The sequence below is a fragment of the Chenopodium album genome, chromosome 5 (genome assembly GCF_948465745.1).
Source record: "Chenopodium album chromosome 5, dcCheAlbu1.1, whole genome shotgun sequence".
In the NCBI taxonomy this organism is placed as follows: Eukaryota; Viridiplantae; Streptophyta; class Magnoliopsida; order Caryophyllales; family Amaranthaceae; genus Chenopodium; species Chenopodium album.
The window spans coordinates 8438424-8458489 of NC_137838.1; the positions used below are offsets into that span (position 1 = coordinate 8438424).

At 33.5% G+C, this 20066-nt stretch overlaps 3 protein-coding genes and 1 pseudogene across 3 annotated transcripts; 2 read left to right on the top strand and 2 right to left on the bottom strand.

Moving 5' to 3' along the window:
- Positions 1–3045: 3045 nt before the first annotated feature.
- LOC145630315 (uncharacterized) lies at positions 3046–7741 on the bottom strand. The gene is made up of 7 exons (XM_081682566.1): positions 7570–7741; positions 7373–7468; positions 6022–6109; positions 4336–4420; positions 4155–4218; positions 3957–4046; positions 3046–3519 (listed from the first exon to the last, which is right to left on the bottom strand). The coding sequence occupies exons 1-7, from the start codon at positions 7678–7680 to the stop codon at positions 3469–3471; spliced, it is 585 nt and encodes a 194-aa protein (XP_081538692.1). The 5' UTR covers positions 7681–7741; the 3' UTR covers positions 3046–3468.
- Positions 7742–10576: 2835 nt separating this feature from the next.
- On the top strand, positions 10577–12592 carry LOC145630316 (endoglucanase 8-like). The gene is made up of 6 exons (XM_081682567.1): positions 10577–10955; positions 11168–11260; positions 11371–11529; positions 11699–11810; positions 11902–12065; positions 12192–12592. Exons 1-6 carry the CDS (start codon positions 10605–10607, stop codon positions 12510–12512), a joined length of 1200 nt encoding a protein of 399 aa, XP_081538693.1. The 5' UTR covers positions 10577–10604; the 3' UTR covers positions 12513–12592.
- Positions 12593–13559: 967 nt separating this feature from the next.
- On the top strand, positions 13560–16796 carry LOC145631784 (uncharacterized). Its single transcript, XM_081683959.1, has 6 exons — positions 13560–13707; positions 13808–13863; positions 14756–14879; positions 14990–15096; positions 16291–16366; positions 16465–16796. The coding sequence occupies exons 1-6, from the start codon at positions 13626–13628 to the stop codon at positions 16542–16544; spliced, it is 525 nt and encodes a 174-aa protein (XP_081540085.1). The 5' UTR covers positions 13560–13625; the 3' UTR covers positions 16545–16796.
- A 60-nt stretch (positions 16797–16856) lies between these two features.
- On the bottom strand, positions 16857–17710 carry LOC145631783 (pectinesterase inhibitor 7 pseudogene; annotated as a pseudogene).
- Positions 17711–20066: the final 2356 nt, after the last annotated feature.

The following is a 20066-nucleotide window of genomic DNA, read 5'->3' on the forward strand; positions in this document are numbered from 1 at the left end:
CCACATAAAATTCAAAGCATTAATTTATACTTTAGGAATTTAACATACATTTCTTCTAATGATGAATGTTTTTCATGTCATAAACTTCAAATTCAAGCAAATGACTAAAATTTTCAAACAAACTGTTGGATTAGGAGACATTGTTGGCACTTGTATGGTTGTATTACCTCGAGAAGAAGTTGGATTGGCCATTTTAAGCAATCTAATCATTCCCTCCTCGCCACCATACTAGTAGTTGTTTAATGTTATGTACAATTTATCGATGCGTTAATTTGATAATCAAAATTACATCTGTAAATCAACCGAGTGTGTGAACTTTGGTTCACAGTAAAGCATATTAAAATTAATCCTAGTATTTGAAATTTCCACATAAAGAAGTAAAAAGTTCTTGTATAAAAAATTTAAACAAGCTACGATACAATACAACTGAGTATAAGCATGTATTATGTACACCTAAGACAGAGTTTTAAATATATAGCGTACCATTTATAGCCTAATAAAGTTTAAGGTTCAAGAGCATAAACTTTGTCTAAGACGATTTGCCTATCTTCACATACACTTAAGGGTCTATTATCTTCAGATTATTTTCAGTTCAATTCAGTTAAGCTCCAATAAGTTCAGTTCAGTTTTTAATTTCCTTCTCTCATAAAATATTCAGTTTAATTCAGCTCAATTCATTCAATCAGAACATGCTCTTAATAGAAATAACATAATGATCGATTTCTTAGCATATGATTACTTAATTCATTCTTGAAAGTTATTTTTTTTAAAAAAAATATAATTAGTTAAATGATCAGATAATATAGAAGCTAAGTCACGTCGCAATAGCATTGTACAACCTAATGACACCAATGATAAGATGCAAAAAAAAAAGTAGGTACGAATTGTAAGGAACTAGTGCTAGATACATCGACATAATGACATTGCAACACACAAGTCTCAAACTAGAGCCTTAAAACGAGGCTCATCCATGTGATGTTACTTGATTTTGCACGAAAATCAATACACCTGCTTAATTAGCTTAATCTTCAACAACAATATAATTAGGAGTAAATTTTAATAAACCAATTGACTACGAAATGTATGTCTTAGATATACAGATGTGTTGTGTGAATAGGAATTGCTTTTCCCACCCTTTTTTTCAAAATTAATTCAATACTATATGGTTAATTGCTTATATTACAAAGGGGCCAGGCTTGCTATTAGCAATTGTAGGAGTGCAAGACCAATGCTTTACATTTAGTTCATTAATTGATAAGTTTCTTCTATTTCATTTTTATAAACATTAGGGTCTAACTGTCCTTTAATTTTAAAAGATTACAATACGAACTAATGTACTTCTTTCATTTAATTTCGAAATTATGGAATAATCATCTAATATTTGAATATAGAATTTTTAATAAAGTAGAGTCAATACGTTATTCAGAAGAATTTTTAGGTTGTTTATCGCAGATAGGTATAGCAAAAGACTTTGATGTCAACATGCTATCTAGAGTACAAAGTAAATGTTAATCAAGATTTACTGCTTGAATTTGGTTTCTAATACAATAAGTCAGCCTTTGATCCACAAATCATGTTCAAGATTTGGATAATATTACTCATTGTATAATCAATCAATCTCACCACCAAGTCACTAACTATATAAAACACAATTGATATTCATAATTCAACCTATGAGCCATTGCTATTACCCAAAAAGATTCTTGCTCTTCATTAATCATGTCTAATTCACTATAAATAATTTTTGAAAATAATTAAAATTAAAAAGGTTCAAATAATTTATTAAAATGGGGTGTTTCAGCTAAAATTTAGCAAAATTAACATAGCACATTTTAAGAGTAACAATGCAATTAATGTTTGAGAAAGGAATCCAAGACATACAGCTTGAATCACGTGCCATGTCCATGCTCATTCATTTCACCAAGCGGGTTTTACTCAACCTCCACCTCTATTCTATGTCCATTGTCAAATACAAGCACTAATATTTCTTTTTATTGAATTGTTTTTATGAATTCTAAGCAAAGTTATTGAAATAATATAGATAATTCATATTCATTCATACATATCAAAAGCTGAAAACCACCCCTAGTTATCAAGTACTCCACTTCATATGTCACATACCGTATTAATTTCTATAATATACGTCCCTCGTTTCAAGATCAATTCACGTTCTCTTAAATCTCAATAGCTCAATACATGGTTTTATACATACATGGCATACATATTTGAAAATTCAATTATTAACCTTTGCTTCGAATAAAATGTGATAACTTTTTCCGGGCATTTTTGGGTTTGGATGTTGATGAGAGAATGGAGGGGTGTGACTAGGGATGTCAGTTGGGCGGGTCAAGTAGGAGACCCGCCCCATCCCCGCCCCAATGGGACGGGGATGGGTCTCGGTTTGGCGGGTGGTAGGGCGGGGATGGGGATAAAAACCATACCCGCCATGGGTGATGGGGCGAGGGTGGATTTTAAGTTGTGCCCGCCCCGCCCCCACCCGCCTCACTTCGTACCCGCCCCATCCCCACCTCATACCCACATCTATATATCTTTTAAAGCAAAATTACATACTTTTATTCTATTTATAAAATAATTACATGAAATACAATATTAATTATAATACTTTCTACGACACTTATATTATAACACAAAAATGTGTATAGAATGTTTTATTTTATAATTCGTATTAATTATGTAAGATTGTGTATTTGAGATACGGATATTAGGTGGATCTTGGGTGGGGATTAGACAGGTCTTTGGTGGGGATGGATATCCAAGTGGGGGGTGGGGCGGGGATGATTTTGGAGTTGTACCCGATGGGACGGGGATGGAGATGAAAATTGGACTCGCCGCGGGGATGGGGATGAAAATATTAGGTGGGGTTGGGGATGGGGATGGGAAGGCCAACATCCGCCCCGCCCCTCCCCTCCCCATTGAGAATTTGAGATCCCTAGGTGTGACAAGTAATTAAGGGGGTAAGGGCAAAATTGGAAAATGATCACAACATATAATTCATAAATCATAATTAATCAAAAGCATAAGACTTTTAAGAAATTCGGAGTACTATACACACCATATCTATATTGTATAGGTGGATGAAATTAAAAAAAAAAAAAAAAAAAAGGTTAAGAGTCATGATTGGTGGCTGGGGCAAAATTGGATCAAGAATCATGGCCTTGGACAAATGGGCTTCCCTGAAAAAAATATTATACAAAGTTGTCTTTCATTTCTCTTGCATTGCACTAGAAGTTACAAGGAGTATATTCCTCATGTCAAAGAAGGCTAGAGAGTAACCAAGCTGAACACTGCACCAGGAGGAACCAAGTTCAGCAGATTCGTTGCGACTTGATTGTTAGAATGACTTCGATGATCAGGCCTGGTTATTTCTGTAACAATCAACTTCAACAATCGAGATTTATGTTCATAGGTCTAATTCTTGCTGTGATGATCAGTTCCAGTAGTTGGGAATTATACCCACCATGAAATGGGGCCTAAACCACCCTCAGAGTTAAGTAATCCCTATGACAAAGGAATGCCCGTATTATACAGCCGTTTGTCCAACCAGAAAAAAGGGAAGATATACTAGTATAACAGACAATATACAGCAAGTTATTAAAAAATAAAAGACATTTTATTTAAGTGATTTATAATGAACAGAGCTGAAATTTTCTGATTAATAATGAATACTTCCACTGTTCGGTTAGAACAACTGGTTTGTTTATTAAAGATCAATTGAGTTTTATACTTTTATGGTTAGAACCACCGACTTTTATTGATTTTTGCTGATAGTGGTCTTGTTATGTGCACTTTCTATTGTATAGCTATAACAATGCTATATGCACGCACTATCAGTGTCAATGATAATAATCTCTTTTTCCCCTTTCTCTTTTCTTCTCTTATTATAGGCAACATCTTCACAATAAGTGAACAATTATAAGACGGATGAGAAAACTCACAGTGACAACCATTGGAGCAAAAGGCTTTGAGCCTTCTTCTTGTTCTAAAGGGATTGGAGGGTAGTCAACACTAGTAACTTGAAATCGTATCTGCAGATGAGGAAACATAGTAATCTATGAAAAATGATAATGGTAGCGACTAATTTTTTTTAAAAAATATAGTATCAACAATAAATAAAAATCAATGAGGGCCCTTACCGCACTTCCGTCATCATAGGATAATTCAAGCTCATTGTAAGTCCACACCCATTTCACTTGTTTGCTGCAGTTCCCCAAGAAAAAAAAAAAAATCACAACTAAAGGAAAAATGTATATAATTGAATTAAGTATCTTTAAACTAGAGGTGCAAAAAGAGACAAATGTAGATAATTGATCTTACGGATCATCATCATGGGGCTCGATATGTGACGGGTCTGGCAGAGCAAAGGCAGGAATGTATATGTCGCCAAAAAACCCAAGAGACACTGTTTATCATCAAATTAATCCACACATTAAACCCAAGAAAAAAATGAGCGATTATGACGCTGAAAGCTATAAAATCCAATTATAAGCTTAAAAATGTATGAGAGCAGCAGTAAAAACATTAAGATCAACAAACAGTAACAAGAAACAAGTTAACAACCAATTCGTCCAATTGTAAGCAAGCTTTGATTGCAATATTATGGCCAAAGCGGAATCATGGTACATCATAATTGCATATGAAAGGTCAGGTCAAATGGAAGAGATCAGATGAGGGTCAAGTGCCAGATATAATGAAATAATTTTGTCACCAACTCCATGATATTTACTGGGTGACATGATTTTAAGGGGCTAGTACTCCCAGTGCTATTAGCTCAAAACCAGACCAACACCCCAAACTCCAAAATGCGGTCAATAAGACGAAGATTAGAACATGAAACAGAAACAGAACAGCCCCGTTCCTAGAAATTTATGGGCCCTAAGCATAATGTAAGAAAAGGGCCCCTTACGTAAACAATTTTTTTTACACGGAATAGCTTTAATTTAAATATAAGACAATGAAAATAACTTAAATTATTTAAATAGTAAGTCTCCATACACAATACTGGAGTAATAACTTTGCATAATATTTCGGTAATTGAATTAATATGAAACGGTGTAATTGAAAATATTAATATTTTGAAGCGGATACTCATAGAAATCGGAAGATTAGAAGAAGAAGAGGTTATATTGCATAGTTATCTCCACCTAAATGATATCTAAGTAATCTAATGTTAATTGCTAACTAAATGCATTAATTATCATTTTTAAAAATAGCTTATTTTTTAACAAGTAAAAATTACAGTTTAAACAGTTTAAATTTTACAGCTATGCAAACTGATTTTTTTTTCTTTTGAAATTTTGGGCCCCTTTCCGGCGTGGGCCCTAGGCGGTCGCACTCAAGGCCTACCCCTCCGGGCCGGCCCTGAAACAGAAATGTGGATTAATATGAAAGCTGATGCATCCCCTCCACAAGGCATCATTAGATAGGTCAGAAACGGAAATGTGGATTAATATGAAAGCTCATGCATCCCCTCCACAAGGCATCATTAGATAGGTCAAGAACCATTTTGAAGAACAAACAGGTCCCAGAGCTGCTTCTCATGGTCCTATATTAAAAAGATATAACTACAGTTTTTATCTATTTTCAGTTCAAACCCTTTACTCAAACATATACATCATGAATATAGGGTTTTTAGTCCTCCAAGCAACAAAAAACTAAAAATGAACAAACAATAACAATGGTGCAGCTCCCCCACCCCTCATCCAGGGCTGATATGTTCCTATAACCCAATCAATATAAGTAGCAAGACTGATAAAATCAAGCCTAAGAGCAATTAATATCGGTGCAACAAGATTCTAAGAAGCATCTTCATCAATAATATCAAGTGGGATGCAAGTGAGACTGTCCCCTTAATCTTCATTCAAATTAGGAGATGCAACATACAAGTACAAAGAAAGAAGGATATGCTAAGGCAAGATCGTATAAATATCAAATGAAGAATGTAAACGCCATACTCACAACTAAACATAAGTAATGAAGATATATATAGAAAACAAGACATACATTGTAATCCCTTTTTGTTAGATTTCTTTAGTTTTGCAGCAATGATTTCTCCAACATATGGCCGGAACATGACCATACGAAAAACCACCTGCAGAGCAGAATATGCATGATCCAAGGAAGAAACAAAGATATCAGTGCTATTACATTCACTCCTGAGTTATCCTATACAAGACCATGATTTTTTCATCATATATACTTTCAATTTGCAAGTTCAACCTAATCACCCTGCTGTTCATAAGAGGGAACTTAACAACCTTCTAGTGCATTTAAAAATCAAAACTGCAAGAAAGAAATAGATCACTCCTAGAGAAGCCGATAAAGAATAAACAGGCATAAGTTTTAAATGCTATTGCACTTCAACTATTTTACACAAGGATGAGGAAGACCTTTGGCATCTCCAATTATTCGACAATCGCTCTCTGTTTATTTTTCTACTCAAAGCTCCCAGTATTTGTTTTAAATGCTATTGCACTTCACACCATCCACCCAATAAAAATGTATATGCTATATGACTATACTAAGGTATGATTTTTTTATCTTGCTTCCTTAACAATTACTACTATTATAAAAGCTCATTACCTCTTTTAGAATTCAATAAACAAATAAATCAATCTAAGTACCCAAAATCCTAAAGAAAATATACAATCTCCATACAAATTATGCAGAACCAAAATTCATCAAATAGCCTCCGCTTGTCTATTGGGACTAATTCCAAATGACACACCCTCTATCAATTTCATATACTTGTAATTAAACTTCACAGTCCACACCACATCTCCTAAAAGCTCTAAGCCACATCACCATCTCTCATGCATTGCAATAAAAACTTGTGTACAATTTACAAATCACCACTTCTGGCAAACCTGTCAAGGATGAACCTACAATTCTCCAAAAACTTTTGAACTATTCTCAAACCATTCAATACAACCATCCATAGTCACTATAACTTAAGTCTATAACATTGAATCATCGCGGTACTTTACATCACCCAACAACCACACTCCTAGTCACTATACTCATTTGATATATTGGGCCTCAGTTTATCCCACAATAAGCAATTTCTGCTATGACAACAAGAACAAAAAAAATCATAATTTTGGAAAATAAAACATAATTGACATAATGTAGAAAAAAGCTGATGCCTTCCATTTCAAAATTAAACAAGAAATAACAATATTATTGAAAAAGGTACATTTCTGGGAAATTTATGCTAAAAAAATAATCAAATCTTCAACTTAATAGGAGTTCAAGTCATTAAATCCCAATACCCAGAACTTTTTTTGCAAATTACTCAACCAAAAAAGGAAAATTACAGGAATTAACAGAAAATTAAAGGAGAAAAATCAGATACCGTATAAGTGGGAGCACCATCAACAGGTAATACAAAGCCGCCATCAATTGATTTGATATCGTAAATTGATACACACAAACCTGTTTTCGCAATCACCTAAACCACCAATTTAAAATTCAGAATAAAAAAAAAGGGGGGAATTTGATTAATCAGAATAAATTAAACCCAGAAAACAAAAAGAAGAAAGATGATAAAACCTTGTCCAAGAAGATAGATTCAAGTTCACCCTTGATAGCTTCTTCTAATGGACGATCAAGTAATTTTGGGGGTAATCTTAATCTGTGCTCAATTTCACTTAACATGAACATTTTTGAGAGATTGAGTACAGAATTGGGCGCTGGAGTATAGGAATGGTGGATGAGGGTTTTAGGGGGGGTTAATTGAACGAACTTGATTGGAAATTTTGAAACGGATTTTGTGAAGAATGGACATGGGTTGGGTTGGGCTGGGCTGATGGACATGAGTTTGACCGGCACGATGGCTAGTTAGGCATGGCTTGAATATGATCTAACTTGGCACGAGCCAGTCAAAGTCTGACGTGACATGAGAGACATGTTGGTGGATTATAGGTCATATACGGACTTCATTTTCAAATTTGATACAAATTTCCTTTAAGCTTGATATGTTGATCGCTTATTTTTCCAATACAACAACAAAAAAAAAAAAGTAAGGGGGCCCGCCTACACGACATGAAACGTGGCTCAATCTATCCGTGTGACCGTGTGTGTTATTTAAAAAAGAAAAGATCGGCACGAAATCGATATGACATAACTATTTCTTGGTCCATTTTAGGGCGTGTTTGTTTCAGCATGAGACACGTTGATACAACACATGAGCCTACATGAAAACGTCCTGCTAAACAGAGAGCCGATACAACTAAATGGCTAACCAAATCCACAAGTACACAACAAAGTAATGCTAACCTGGCAAACAACATAAAGAATAATGAATTAGTCAACGATAAATTAATAAGACTATGAGTAGCACACAAGTTTGATCTAAGATTGCCTTCAAAAATGGCAGTAGGGAGAAAAGCAGGGCAGCAAATCGTACGGAACTCCATCCCAATTGATCCGGCTAGTAGGTAAAGACTAAAGAGGCCTTAATGATAAAAGGGTACTTTCTTTTGTAAGTAGGCACGTAAAGGTGGTTGATTTAAGGTTCCATTTTTAAGCATTTAATCTCTTGAATTTCTCAAACTCAATATTTCCACCCACGACCAGTGGAAAGCAAATTGATGAATTGATATGGTGCATGAATGTTTGCTAGCTTTTCTTCTACAATAATTTAAACACAAGCTAAACCATTACTATTTCAATAGGATTCGATTTTTATATCAGTAAGACTAACATGTAGTATAAAATTACTTAGATTAAATGAAATCTTATATACTACATCCGTTTTTGAAAGTTTGACTCACTTACTAATCATGTAGTCAAAATAAAATATATTTGACCACATTATATGATTTATAAAATAGAAATAAATTAAATGTGAGATCTTGTTAGATTTCCCTTATTGTAAATTTTTCAAATATCAACTTTTAATAATTTTCATTTATACATAAAACAAACAACAATAAAGTTCAATATTGAAGACCGCGCAAATGCAAAGTGAATCGAACTTTCAGGAAATGAGAAAGTATATAATTTTAATCAACCAGTCTCAATCTATAATATGACGATTGTAAATCATGTACAATATGATCAAAGTCAAACCGAAGTTATATAGTATAGAACATTTTTAACTCATCAAAAGACACAAACAATATTTTGTAAATGAGATTTCTTTAATTTCAAGTTTGGATATCTCTTTATAATACAATGTTCTATTAGCAAAATTAATAATTAATCCTTTAATTTTTAAAAAAACCAACTCATAAAAAATGTAGTAGTAGTACTTGCAATTTGTACGTATAGGAGAGTATATCTAAGATACTAAGTAATGGATCCTAAAGCAATGCAATGGAATATGGGCGCTTATGATAACGGTATTAGGCAGCAAACAAATTTAACCTTCACAAAAAACCAAGTAAATTTATGCTACTACTAGCTACAATGTTCTTTGCATTAATATTCTCCTATAAGTTATCAAACATGCATAATTCCTATAATTTTCTAATCAACGCAATAACGCAACATACTCCTTTATCACACAACCTTTGCAAGTCGCACATTTAGCGCACCTCCTACGCTAAACTCTAATTCTTTTAATTTCTACCCTTTCAACTTGTTGTTTTCATATCTATCCCTTTCCCTTCACTCACTCTCTCCCTCTTTTACTCTTCCTAAGAAAACAATGTTTGTTTAGACGCCGAATTTATACCTATATATATATATGCAATGAACTCGATTTAATGATTAAGCATTGTAATATACAATAGTCTATAGGGGGGGTACATAATTCTTATTCAAAGAGATTGATAGCAACTAGAACAAGAATGATGAAGAAAATGGGCGGGAAGGTTAAGGTTGGGTTAGTTTTGATGGGAATTTTGTTGGTTGAGATGGTGGGGAACTCAACTGGTGCAACACGTCATAATTATGGAGATGCATTGTCAAAAAGTATATTGTTCTTTGAAGGCCAAAGGTCGGGGAAGTTGCCACCCTCTCAACGGATGACTTGGCGCAAGGATTCTGGTCTTCGTGATGGCTTCCAAAAGAGCGTGAGTTCCTTTGATTTGATCATTTATTTTTGTGTTCTCTACTTCACAAGGATTCTATATAATACACTGAAAATGAACTAAATTCCTAATTAAAGGTCCTTTGAAACCATGCAATAGAGTAGCTAGTCATAATATATTAATGCGTTTGAGAAATAAAGCATGAGTTGATGACCTTATAAAAGGGGTGTTCGAAAGTATTATTACATGTTTATGGTCATAATACAAGTAGTATATTATTATAACTTATCACAAAACATTTATATTACTTCGTATTAAGATTCATTTGAATGAGTTTGTTATACTAAAATTTTATAAAATCGACTTGTAATTATTCTACAAGGTTGACAAGCTAAAAAATTAGCAATATCATGACAAACCTCCTAAGATAATATAGGTTGGTCACATCTTTCTTACTTAATTTAATTTTGATTTCTTCATTTTCTCAAATTATTGCTTACAAATTTTTGTAACAAATTTTAGATCGGAGAATCCCAAATTGGCATAAAACACATTGATTTAGTAGGAGGCTATTATGATGCTGGTGATAACATCAAGTTCAACTTCCCTATGGCATTCACCACAACCATGCTAGCTTGGAGTGTGGCCGATTTTAAGCCCTTCATGGGCACCGAGCTCCCACACGCGCTCGAGGCGATCCAATGGGCGACCGATTACTTTCTTAAATGCACTCGTATGCCAGGGGTAGTATTCGCTCAAGTCGGAGAAGGTTTTGCTGATCATAACTGTTGGGAGAGGCCGGAGGACATGGACACGCCTCGAAACCCCTTCGCTGTTAGCAAAAAGTATCCGGGGTCTGAAGTTTCGGCTGAGATGGCTGCGGCGTTGGCCGCTTCTTCCATTGTGCTAAGGTCTTCTAACCGGACTTATGCTGCACGTCTTCTTAGCCGGGCTAAAACGGTATATTTGCGTGCATCTTAGCTAGCCAATACTCGGTCTAAAGAAACATGATTCCTCTGTTTACTATATTCGAGTCATTTTGACTTTTTATGAGATTTAACAAATTATTTTGTTGGAAGTGTAAAAGTCAAAATGATGTCAGTATTGCAAAACAAAGAAAAAAAAAAGAAATCTTATATTGTCCATTTAACGCACATTTTTGTATGGATTAGGTTTTTGAATTTGCAAATACATACCAAGGCTCATATAATGACTCTCTTGGACATTGGGTATGTTCATTTTACTGCAGTTACAGTGGATATCAGGTAATTTCAAGATAACTTTTCACTAATTATAAAATTAAATTCAGATTTTAAATCAAATTAAAGCAGTTTATAATATTTATGAAGATAAAAATGATTATAATTTATGGCAGGATGAATTGATATGGGCAGCAACTTGGCTATACAGGGCAACAAAGTTACCTTATTACTCAAATTATGTGCTAAATAACATCCACAAACTAAATGGTGGTAACTTTGCTGAATTTGGATGGGATACTAAGCATGCTGGCATTTACGTGCTCGTTTCCAAGGTATATATGTACATACTCTTATTCTAATCGTCCATTTATTATGTTTAGTCATTCTATATATATATATATACACACTCCCACGCGTGCAGTGCACACATATCAAATTACGTAGAATATTTCTACATATGCCACTCGATTAAACTTAGTGTTTGGTTACAATGATTTGTAGTTGGGATTTGCTAAGCATCTTCAGCCTAATCCATTCATTACCAATGCTGAAAACTTTGTATGCTCTGTGTTGCCTGAATCTCCAACAACCAAATCAGTCTCATATAGTCCAGGTAAAGTACAAATGTTCATGTTTGTTAGTTTTAATATAAATAGAGTGTCACAATGATTAATTTAACTTAAATTTGTACTGTAATTGTTTAGGTGGACTCTTGTTCAAAGCAGGTGGAAGTAACATGCAACATACAACAGCTATATCATTTTTACTTTTGGTTTATGGTCGATATGCTAGTAGTTTAAAAAAGACCATCCAATGTGGTAATGTAGTCGTCAAGCCCCCTAGACTCGCCCAAGTTGCTAAACGTCAGGTTTGTACTCGTAAATGGTGCTCTTGACATACATATATCATTACATAACACGCAAAGTTATGTTATTTTGAAGTGACTAGATGAATGTCGTGTATATTTAATTTTAAAAAAATGTGATGCATGCAGGTGGACTATATACTTGGAGACAACCCGTTGAGTATGTCATACATGGTAGGATACGGTAAAAAATATCCTCAAAGGATACATCATCGAGGCTCATCTTTGCCTTCCACTGATGCGCACCCTAATAAACTTGAATGTCAAGGCGGAACTTCCTACTTCTTTAGTAGTAACCCTAACCCGAATGTTTTGGTAGGTGCTGTTGTTGGAGGACCCGATATCAATGACAAATATCCAGATTCTCGAGCTGATTTCCCTCATTCGGAACCAGCTACTTACATTAATGCACCTCTTGTTGGGCTTTTAGCTTTTTATAAAGCTCACTAATTTATATGTGTGTGTAATTTTTTCAATTACATATTCTTTGTACATTAATTCTTAATTAATCATCGATTTTAATTTAGTTACATTTGTATCTTTTAGCTCCTTCATTGTTATAAACTAGTTCAACTCTTATTTTAATTTCAAGAGCAATGTAACAATCATGTGACATTGCATCACCTTTTTATTAGTGAGGTGATCATATACATACTATACATGATTACATAGTTTATAAATTGAACGAAGATAGATAGAGAAGATTGTTATTAATATACTATTGAGTTTGATCAAGTTATTATATTGAAATTCCTTTTTAATCAATTATTAACAAATTACTCTCTTTGTATCGGTAGATTACAATGGTATTTGCTTTTAGTAGGCTCATAATTTAGAATTTACATTCTACACCCAAATGTATAGTCGCTAGAGTGACAATATATAGGTAAAGAAAATTTAGGTTAGGCATGAATTGATTTGTTTGTTTGACTTTAAAAGTACTTGTACTATTTCAACTAAGAAGTACATTTGAATTTGATGGAGTGTGTTGTGTGTGTGCCTATAATGGGTCATTCAATTTTGGTGTGGTTCAAGTTCGGATCAAGGTCATTTAAGGGCCTATTCTGATTTACTGAACTGAATTGAACTAATTGGAGCTAAATTGAACTGAGATGAACTGAATTGTTTATGAGAGAAGGAAATTAGGAGCTGAACTTATTGTAGATTATTTGAACTGAAACTAAGCTGAAGAAACCAAGCCCTAAGTCAGATCAACTTTATGAAGGACCTGTTTTGATTTATAAAACTAATTGGAGTTTAACTAAATTGAAATGAATTATTCTTGTCAAAAAAAAAAATTGAAATGAATTATTTATGAGAGAAGAAAATTAGAAACTGAATTGAACTATACTAAACTGATTAGAACTTAACTGAAATTATGCTGAAAAGAACATACACTAAGTCCACTCGAAAGTATGATATGCATTTACGAATTTACCCATGACCCCATAAGAAATACCCATAACTCCACCGCGTTTTCCCCGAGAAACGAAAAAAAGTGACATCTCCACAACCGGAGCAGCAACCAAGAGGAAGAGGAAGAGGAAGAGTGCGAGAGAGAGAATGCAGCAGAGGAGATCGGCCGCCGGCAGGCCATCAGGAACTGATGGCTCCGACTTTTCCTACCGCATGGTGGTTGATTCCAGTATGCCCCCCTTTTCTCCTGCAATTTTGATTTATTTGTAAAAATTTGACCTTTCTTTTTTTCTTACAATTTTGTGTTCTTGTTGAAATCTCATCAATAGGGTACACTAAAGTTGCCAAAGGGAAGTCTCGTCTCTCTTTTCTCCTCTTAATTCAGGTAATAATTCTCTTATTTTTCTAATTGTAGCTTCTCATTGGGTAAATTGAAAAAAAAAAAAAAAAAAGAGAGAACTTTGATGATAGTTATTGCTACAAATTAGGGATTTTTTTATTTGGAGGAAAATTGAATGGTTAAAGATGCAAAATTTAATGACATTGTGGAATTTAGTAAGTAGGTATTGAATTAATGTGAAATTGGTTTCTGGGTATTCTCTGCTGATGTGTTTAATTGGTTCTAACCAATCTGAAAGGTTGATTATTTAGGACATTAGCATTTGAAATTAAGTGCGTTTTGTATAAATATGAACCTTGTTCCCCATCTAGGTATATATGCTGGTTGGAAAATCAAAGTTGGAGCCCTTTATTTGCTTCTTAAGATCATTTAAGATGTTGGAATTATAGCAGGCTTCTTGATTAGGGTTCTTGCAATCCTCTGAACTTCTGAAGTATACTAATTTGAGTAATTTCTGAAGTTAATACATTGCACTTATTGATGTTTTAGATTCTGATGTCTCTATCATTAATGTTTGCCGTTGATTTGTCCCTCATCTGTTATTAGAACCTTTGTACAAAGAGAAGACAGCTAGTCCAGCACCTTACCAAAATAGTTTCTTAATTGAGTTTCAATCTTTGTTGGGAAGGACATGAATGTGAATTTATGAGAAAGTGCTAGTGGCATTTCTAGTTTCGTTGCATACTTGCATATTAGGATGGTGAACTGGTGAAGTCACTGGAGTGATCTTAGTGTCAGCTTTCAGTTGTATATTTGCTAGGAGCAATTCATTGCCTTTTAAGTTTGATGTCAAATTTGACATTATACCTTTGTCAACTGGGCAATTTAGGTTTCGTTTAGGTTATTTTCTGACGCAATCCTTGATTTGGTTATGCAGGGTCTCGTGTTATTTGTTGGTGCCATTTTAATGTTGTTACCAATGATAAAGGGAGAAGATTCTGATGTGCTCCGTCTTTCATCAGTTATTCTCAATTTTCTTTCTCTTCTTGTTTGTGAATTAGGTCAGTATTTTTTTAGATCGGGCATGGATGTGTCCTGTACATGTTTCTATAAATCAGTTTGCATCATTATGACGGTATGTGTATCTTATTAATAACTTCATGTATTGTAGGTCGTAGGCGAAGCCGATCAACATTGTTAAATATTTACTTGATTGTGTCTTTTGTAGCAGTGGGCCTCTCAGTAGCTTGTGTAATGAAGACCAATCTCCCATTTGAGGTAATTTCTCTTTGTTAATAGTGAGCATAACCTGGATAAATTTCAAACATTTTCTGAATTCCAAAACTAGACAGTAGTATATTGCATAGTAGCTCTTCAAAGTTTGAAGCAGGTTATACATCAACATTATAGTTACCCCAATGCCTCTATTAGCTAGTAAATATCTCAATAGTGATAATGATTTTTTGTTCTAAGCTTCTTCCTAGAAGAGGAGAAAGAGAGGTTTGTTGATGAGATTGAGAAAATTTCTTGGATGAATAAAGATTTAGCTGCTGCCAATTATATGTAGTCCAAGCTTGATGAATTGAAGTGGATTGCTGGGCTCTATTATTAACATGCACCTCTCATAAACTGATAAACCTCAATTCTTTAAGAACTTTCTTTCTCGCACCATACGTTAAAATGATAAGTTTTAGAGTTAAGACTATAGTTATGCCAGCAAATGACTGAATAAAATACAACTGGTAAGGTGAATATTTGATGGCTGATAATTACATCATGGCTAGGACTTTTGGTGTATTGATCGTGTATTTGTGTTTGGCGATGTGCAAAATGGAGTATTAGGCGAAGCATTCAGTGGATAACCATTTTATACATCCTTAAAGATAGGTAGCAGTGGCTTTAGCATCCAATCATCCATTGTACTAAGGCTCATGATTTTGAGCTTTTTAAGAGATGATTTGGAAGACATCGCCCATTGCTTTTTTTGTGAGCTGGCATGTATAGTATCTAGGCCTCATGGAGTTCTTTATTGGAGTTGTATAAATAAGTAGGCAGAAAATTTTCATGGACTCTTTCATAAAAATCTTAGTCCTCTTACATAGCTCAAAGAATTGAATGGCTTGCTGTACTCACCCGTGCCTGCATGAAGAAGCTATGCCTGTTTTCTTCTAATTTTTTCTTGGAAAAGAGTCGGACTTCATGGGTGGTTCTGTTTGTTTCTGGCCGAAAACAAAGTGCCAAGTTTCCACATACATGTTAGAGCATCAAAAATGCAACATGGGTACTAAAGTTTAAACAAAGAGTTTGAGTTACTCAGAGAATACAATTAAATTCCACGATATACATATAGAAACTAATGCATAGGGTACCAAGTCTTCATTTCTCACCATTGCTTCTTTTCTGCATTAGCTAGTATTAATTTTGATTGTCCTAGTCCCAAATATCTGATCCATCTGCTTATGTGATGTGAAGGTTATTCAAAGTGGAGTTGCAAATTGCTGGGAAAAACAAAGTTTGCAGCTCATTGAAGCTCTCCGTGTTTTCATCGGTAACATTATTTACTTCCTCCTCTCATTATTTCATATACATTATAGATAATTAACTAGGTTTGGTCATTGATTAATGTCTACAATTCAATTACTACAGATTTGTTGGTGAAGATAGTTGCTGCGACTACCACTAGATCTCTGATTTATAACATGTCTCCTCCTAAAAGATCGTCTTGACCTTCCGCCTTCAATCTGAGCCATTCTGGCAGTTTCTCAGATTTTGTTTAACTTTTCAAACTTAAAATTCCATTAATACCAGAGACTACATGATTTCTAAAGTTCCATTACTGCATTACCAAATTTTGTGAATCTTTAGCTCAAAAAACTTTTCATTTGTATACTAACTGTAAGGTTAATTTTGTAACGTTATTATTTTGATATACTGCTGTAAAATGACAGATCCCGTTGTAGTAAAACTGTTTTTCTGAATCTCTCAAAAACTTATCTTGAAAGATTTTTTTAACCAAAAGTTGCCATGTCTTCTGTATGTTAAGATAAATGTCGCGATCACGACTGTTATGCTTCAATTAAAGATCTAATTCATGAATTACTCATACAGTATATACTATATTACAATTCAACATGGTGAACAAAATCAACCCAGATTTTCTAATACACTCACTATTTATCATAAAATATTACCACTCCAAGAAAAATAGTATTTACCTAGCTCATTAACTATGCATGGATGAAGCATAATTATTAATCAAAGCCAAGGAATTACTAGTAAGATGACATATAGTCACAATTTTCCCTCTCACAACACTCTTCAACTTTCCATCCATGACCTTTCCATCAAATCCAGCCGTACACGTGTCCGCATCGGTCAATGCAGCACTCACCCAAGTTTGTATATCATTCATCATAAGCCCTACTTTCTTACTACCCTTGATATGATTCATCTCCTTGATGGATTTTTGAAGCTCACTTACTGCATCATTTAGTTCTTCCAAACAGTCCTTCATAGCACCTGCCTCCCTTGGCCGTATTCCCGGGCCATTCGACATCCTAGATATCATCGCGGTTGTGGTCTTGGTGGTGGCTAAGGTCACCGAGAGGGCGGCATTTGCAAGCATGTGAGGATTTTTTTGGATGTCACTTGCATAGGTTGAAAGGGAGTTGTAGCAAAGTTCAGGATAAAGTGTTGACTTGCATGATCTTTTAAGAAAATCTGTGTATATTGGACGATGGATTGCTAAAATTGAGCTAATTTGTGAAGTAAGGCTAATTATGGTAAGAAAAGCTATAAAATGCTTTGAATAAGATATGCTTTTCATCATATTTTTTTATTATTTTGGTTTCTAGGATAATTTTATGTTTGATTTTGTGATGATATTTGGAGAAAGTTTTTATCAATTTATAGGAGAGATATACAGCAAGTTGGCTTACTTTTTTTTTTTTTTTAAAAAAAAAAATAGTAATAATTTTTGATATTTTGCACACCCGGGAAAAATAATTTTGATATTTTGGAATTGGAATCAAGTGGATGGGCCCTAAATTTTATGAAGACAATAATTAAATTCAATGGTATAAAGCTCTTTTCATACGATACGTAATATTTATTTTCAAACATTAATACAAGTATATATTATAAGGAGTAAGAAAAAATGTTATTTGAAATTATTGCTTGAGATGAAAATGTATCATTTCACATGAATAAAGTTAGAGTGTGACTTTGTCAATAAAAAGAAAAAAAAAAAGTTAGAGTGTGAATTTAAGTGTTTTTATCTAGGAAAAAATAGAGGAGGGATCATAATGGACCCTTATACAATATACGTAGTACCAGTATATCATGAAAAAAAAAAATTAAACTTTAGCTTAGACTATATGGCCTTTAACTAAGCTACTTGAAATCTACCAAGAAACACAAATCACTGACGCATGAGTGTGTATCGTTATTTATTAATTAGGTTGTACATACATAGCCAACATAAAGTGTACATAATACTTTTATATACTTGTATGTACTAAGGAGGCCGACGTCTTCAACTTGAGGATTCGTTACTAATTCATTAGTGTCCTACATACTTTGCAAGTTGAATTGCTTCATTTAGTTAGTTGTCATTAGTTTAGTTTGTTATTTTACATCCTTAAATTCTGATCTATTCCATATTACTGCTGTCCCACACTCCCACTTGAATAATTCATTTAAATAAATTATTATGCTATGAATACACGCATATAAGTTTCATAATTATTGATATATATACCCTCGCAATTTCAATAATACATAGAAGTCAACAAAATACTCCCTTTAATTAAATCAATTATTATATAGTTAGACCATACCCTTCATCATTAAAGAATGATGTTTGAATGTTTGATATATGGAGTCACGTAAGCATATATTTTAATTTGCTAAGCGAATTTAGTTATTTGTAGCCTCAATGTTGATAATAATTAAGGGTATGTACGCGTGTTTTGATTTACTAAAGTGAGCTGAACTGAATCGAACTGAACTGACTGGAGCTGAACTGTATATGAGAAAAATGAAATTAGGAACAAATATGAACTGAACTAATTGGAGCTGAAGTGAAATGAAATGAACTGAACTGAAATTAAGGTGAAGAGAATAGATATTAAGCCTCAAATAGCATAATAAAACCTTCACTCTTTTATTCATTAGCTAGGGCGGCATTGTCAGTTTGTCATCGATTTATATGAAATGATGATTAACTTAATTAAGGGGACATATATCATATACGAAGTATATATGATTTGAAAAGAGTCTATCCTATAATATACATGTATGAAATATGAGACAATAAATAAGTTGTATAAGAACAAAGTTTATATAAACCAAATTTATCCTTAAGGATATAACAAAAAGTTGAAAAGAGCACCTTTAAACTAATACTCCTGTAAAAGGTTAATTCATTATACATTGACAAAATCACAAATATAGGGATGGATGAAACATTAGAGATATTTAAGTGTGATAGAGAAAGTAAGAAAGGCCCAAAGCATGTGCATTTATTTATAAGTTGGGTCTACGTTACGTACGTTGATAATGTTAAGTGTTGCATGACAAAATTTAGAATTGACAAATGGGGTTGCTTGCCAAACTTGCTGTCCATTGTCGTTCTTACTTCTTTGATTGGTTTTTAACCTTTTCTTTTTTTTTTTTGAATTAAGGATCGGACGTGCTTAAATGGTATTTTCTTTTCTTCTTCTTTTTCTTTTTTTTTTTTTTTTTTTTTTTTTTTTTTTTTTTTTTTTTTTTTTTTTTTTTGAGGGATGGTATTTTTTTTAAATAATTTGAAGTAAGAGCATAATTTTTCAATGATTTATAGTTCTCATTTTGATTTTTGCAATGATTACATATTTATATCTTTTTAAGTTTTAACTATATTTTAAACACAAATCTTCATATGCTAGGCACACCGTGTTGGGTTATTTTTTCAAGGGTTACTCGGTCGATCAAAGGTTATCCGATAGATTAAGGGTTACTTGGTCAGGGATTACTCAGTCAAGACTCAAGGATTACTTGGTTAAAATTACTCGATCAGTAAGAGATAAATAATCTTTTAAAAAAAAAACATATTTTTATTATTCCTCGCTTAATATATTGTGCGTGATTAGATATGGTCATTATTATTTTTATATTAACTATTGGTAAATTTATTTGGTGCATGCATATATTGGATGAATAATAACCAACTTTGTCGCCTTGCCTGCATGAGCCAACGAAGAACACCT

Coding starts and splice junctions, on each gene's coding strand:
- LOC145630315 (XM_081682566.1), bottom strand. CDS start 7,680: ATGTTCATGTTAAGTGAAATTGAGCACAGATTAAGATTACCCCCAAAA. Junction 7,469..7,569: donor AATCTATCTTCTTGGACAAG/GTTTTATCATCT, acceptor TTGGTGGTTTAG/GTGATTGCGAAAACAGGTTT. Junction 6,110..7,372: donor ATGGTGCTCCCACTTATACG/GTATCTGATTTT, acceptor TCTGCTCTGCAG/GTGGTTTTTCGTATGGTCAT.
- LOC145630316 (XM_081682567.1), top strand. CDS start 10,605: ATGGCATTCACCACAACCATGCTAGCTTGGAGTGTGGCCGATTTTAAG. Junction 10,956..11,167: donor TTCTTAGCCGGGCTAAAACG/GTATATTTGCGT, acceptor TGTATGGATTAG/GTTTTTGAATTTGCAAATAC. Junction 11,811..11,901: donor ATCAGTCTCATATAGTCCAG/GTAAAGTACAAA, acceptor GTAATTGTTTAG/GTGGACTCTTGTTCAAAGCA.
- LOC145631784 (XM_081683959.1), top strand. CDS start 13,626: ATGCAGCAGAGGAGATCGGCCGCCGGCAGGCCATCAGGAACTGATGGC. Junction 13,708..13,807: donor CCGCATGGTGGTTGATTCCA/GTATGCCCCCCT, acceptor TCTCATCAATAG/GGTACACTAAAGTTGCCAAA. Junction 15,097..16,290: donor AGACCAATCTCCCATTTGAG/GTAATTTCTCTT, acceptor TGTGATGTGAAG/GTTATTCAAAGTGGAGTTGC.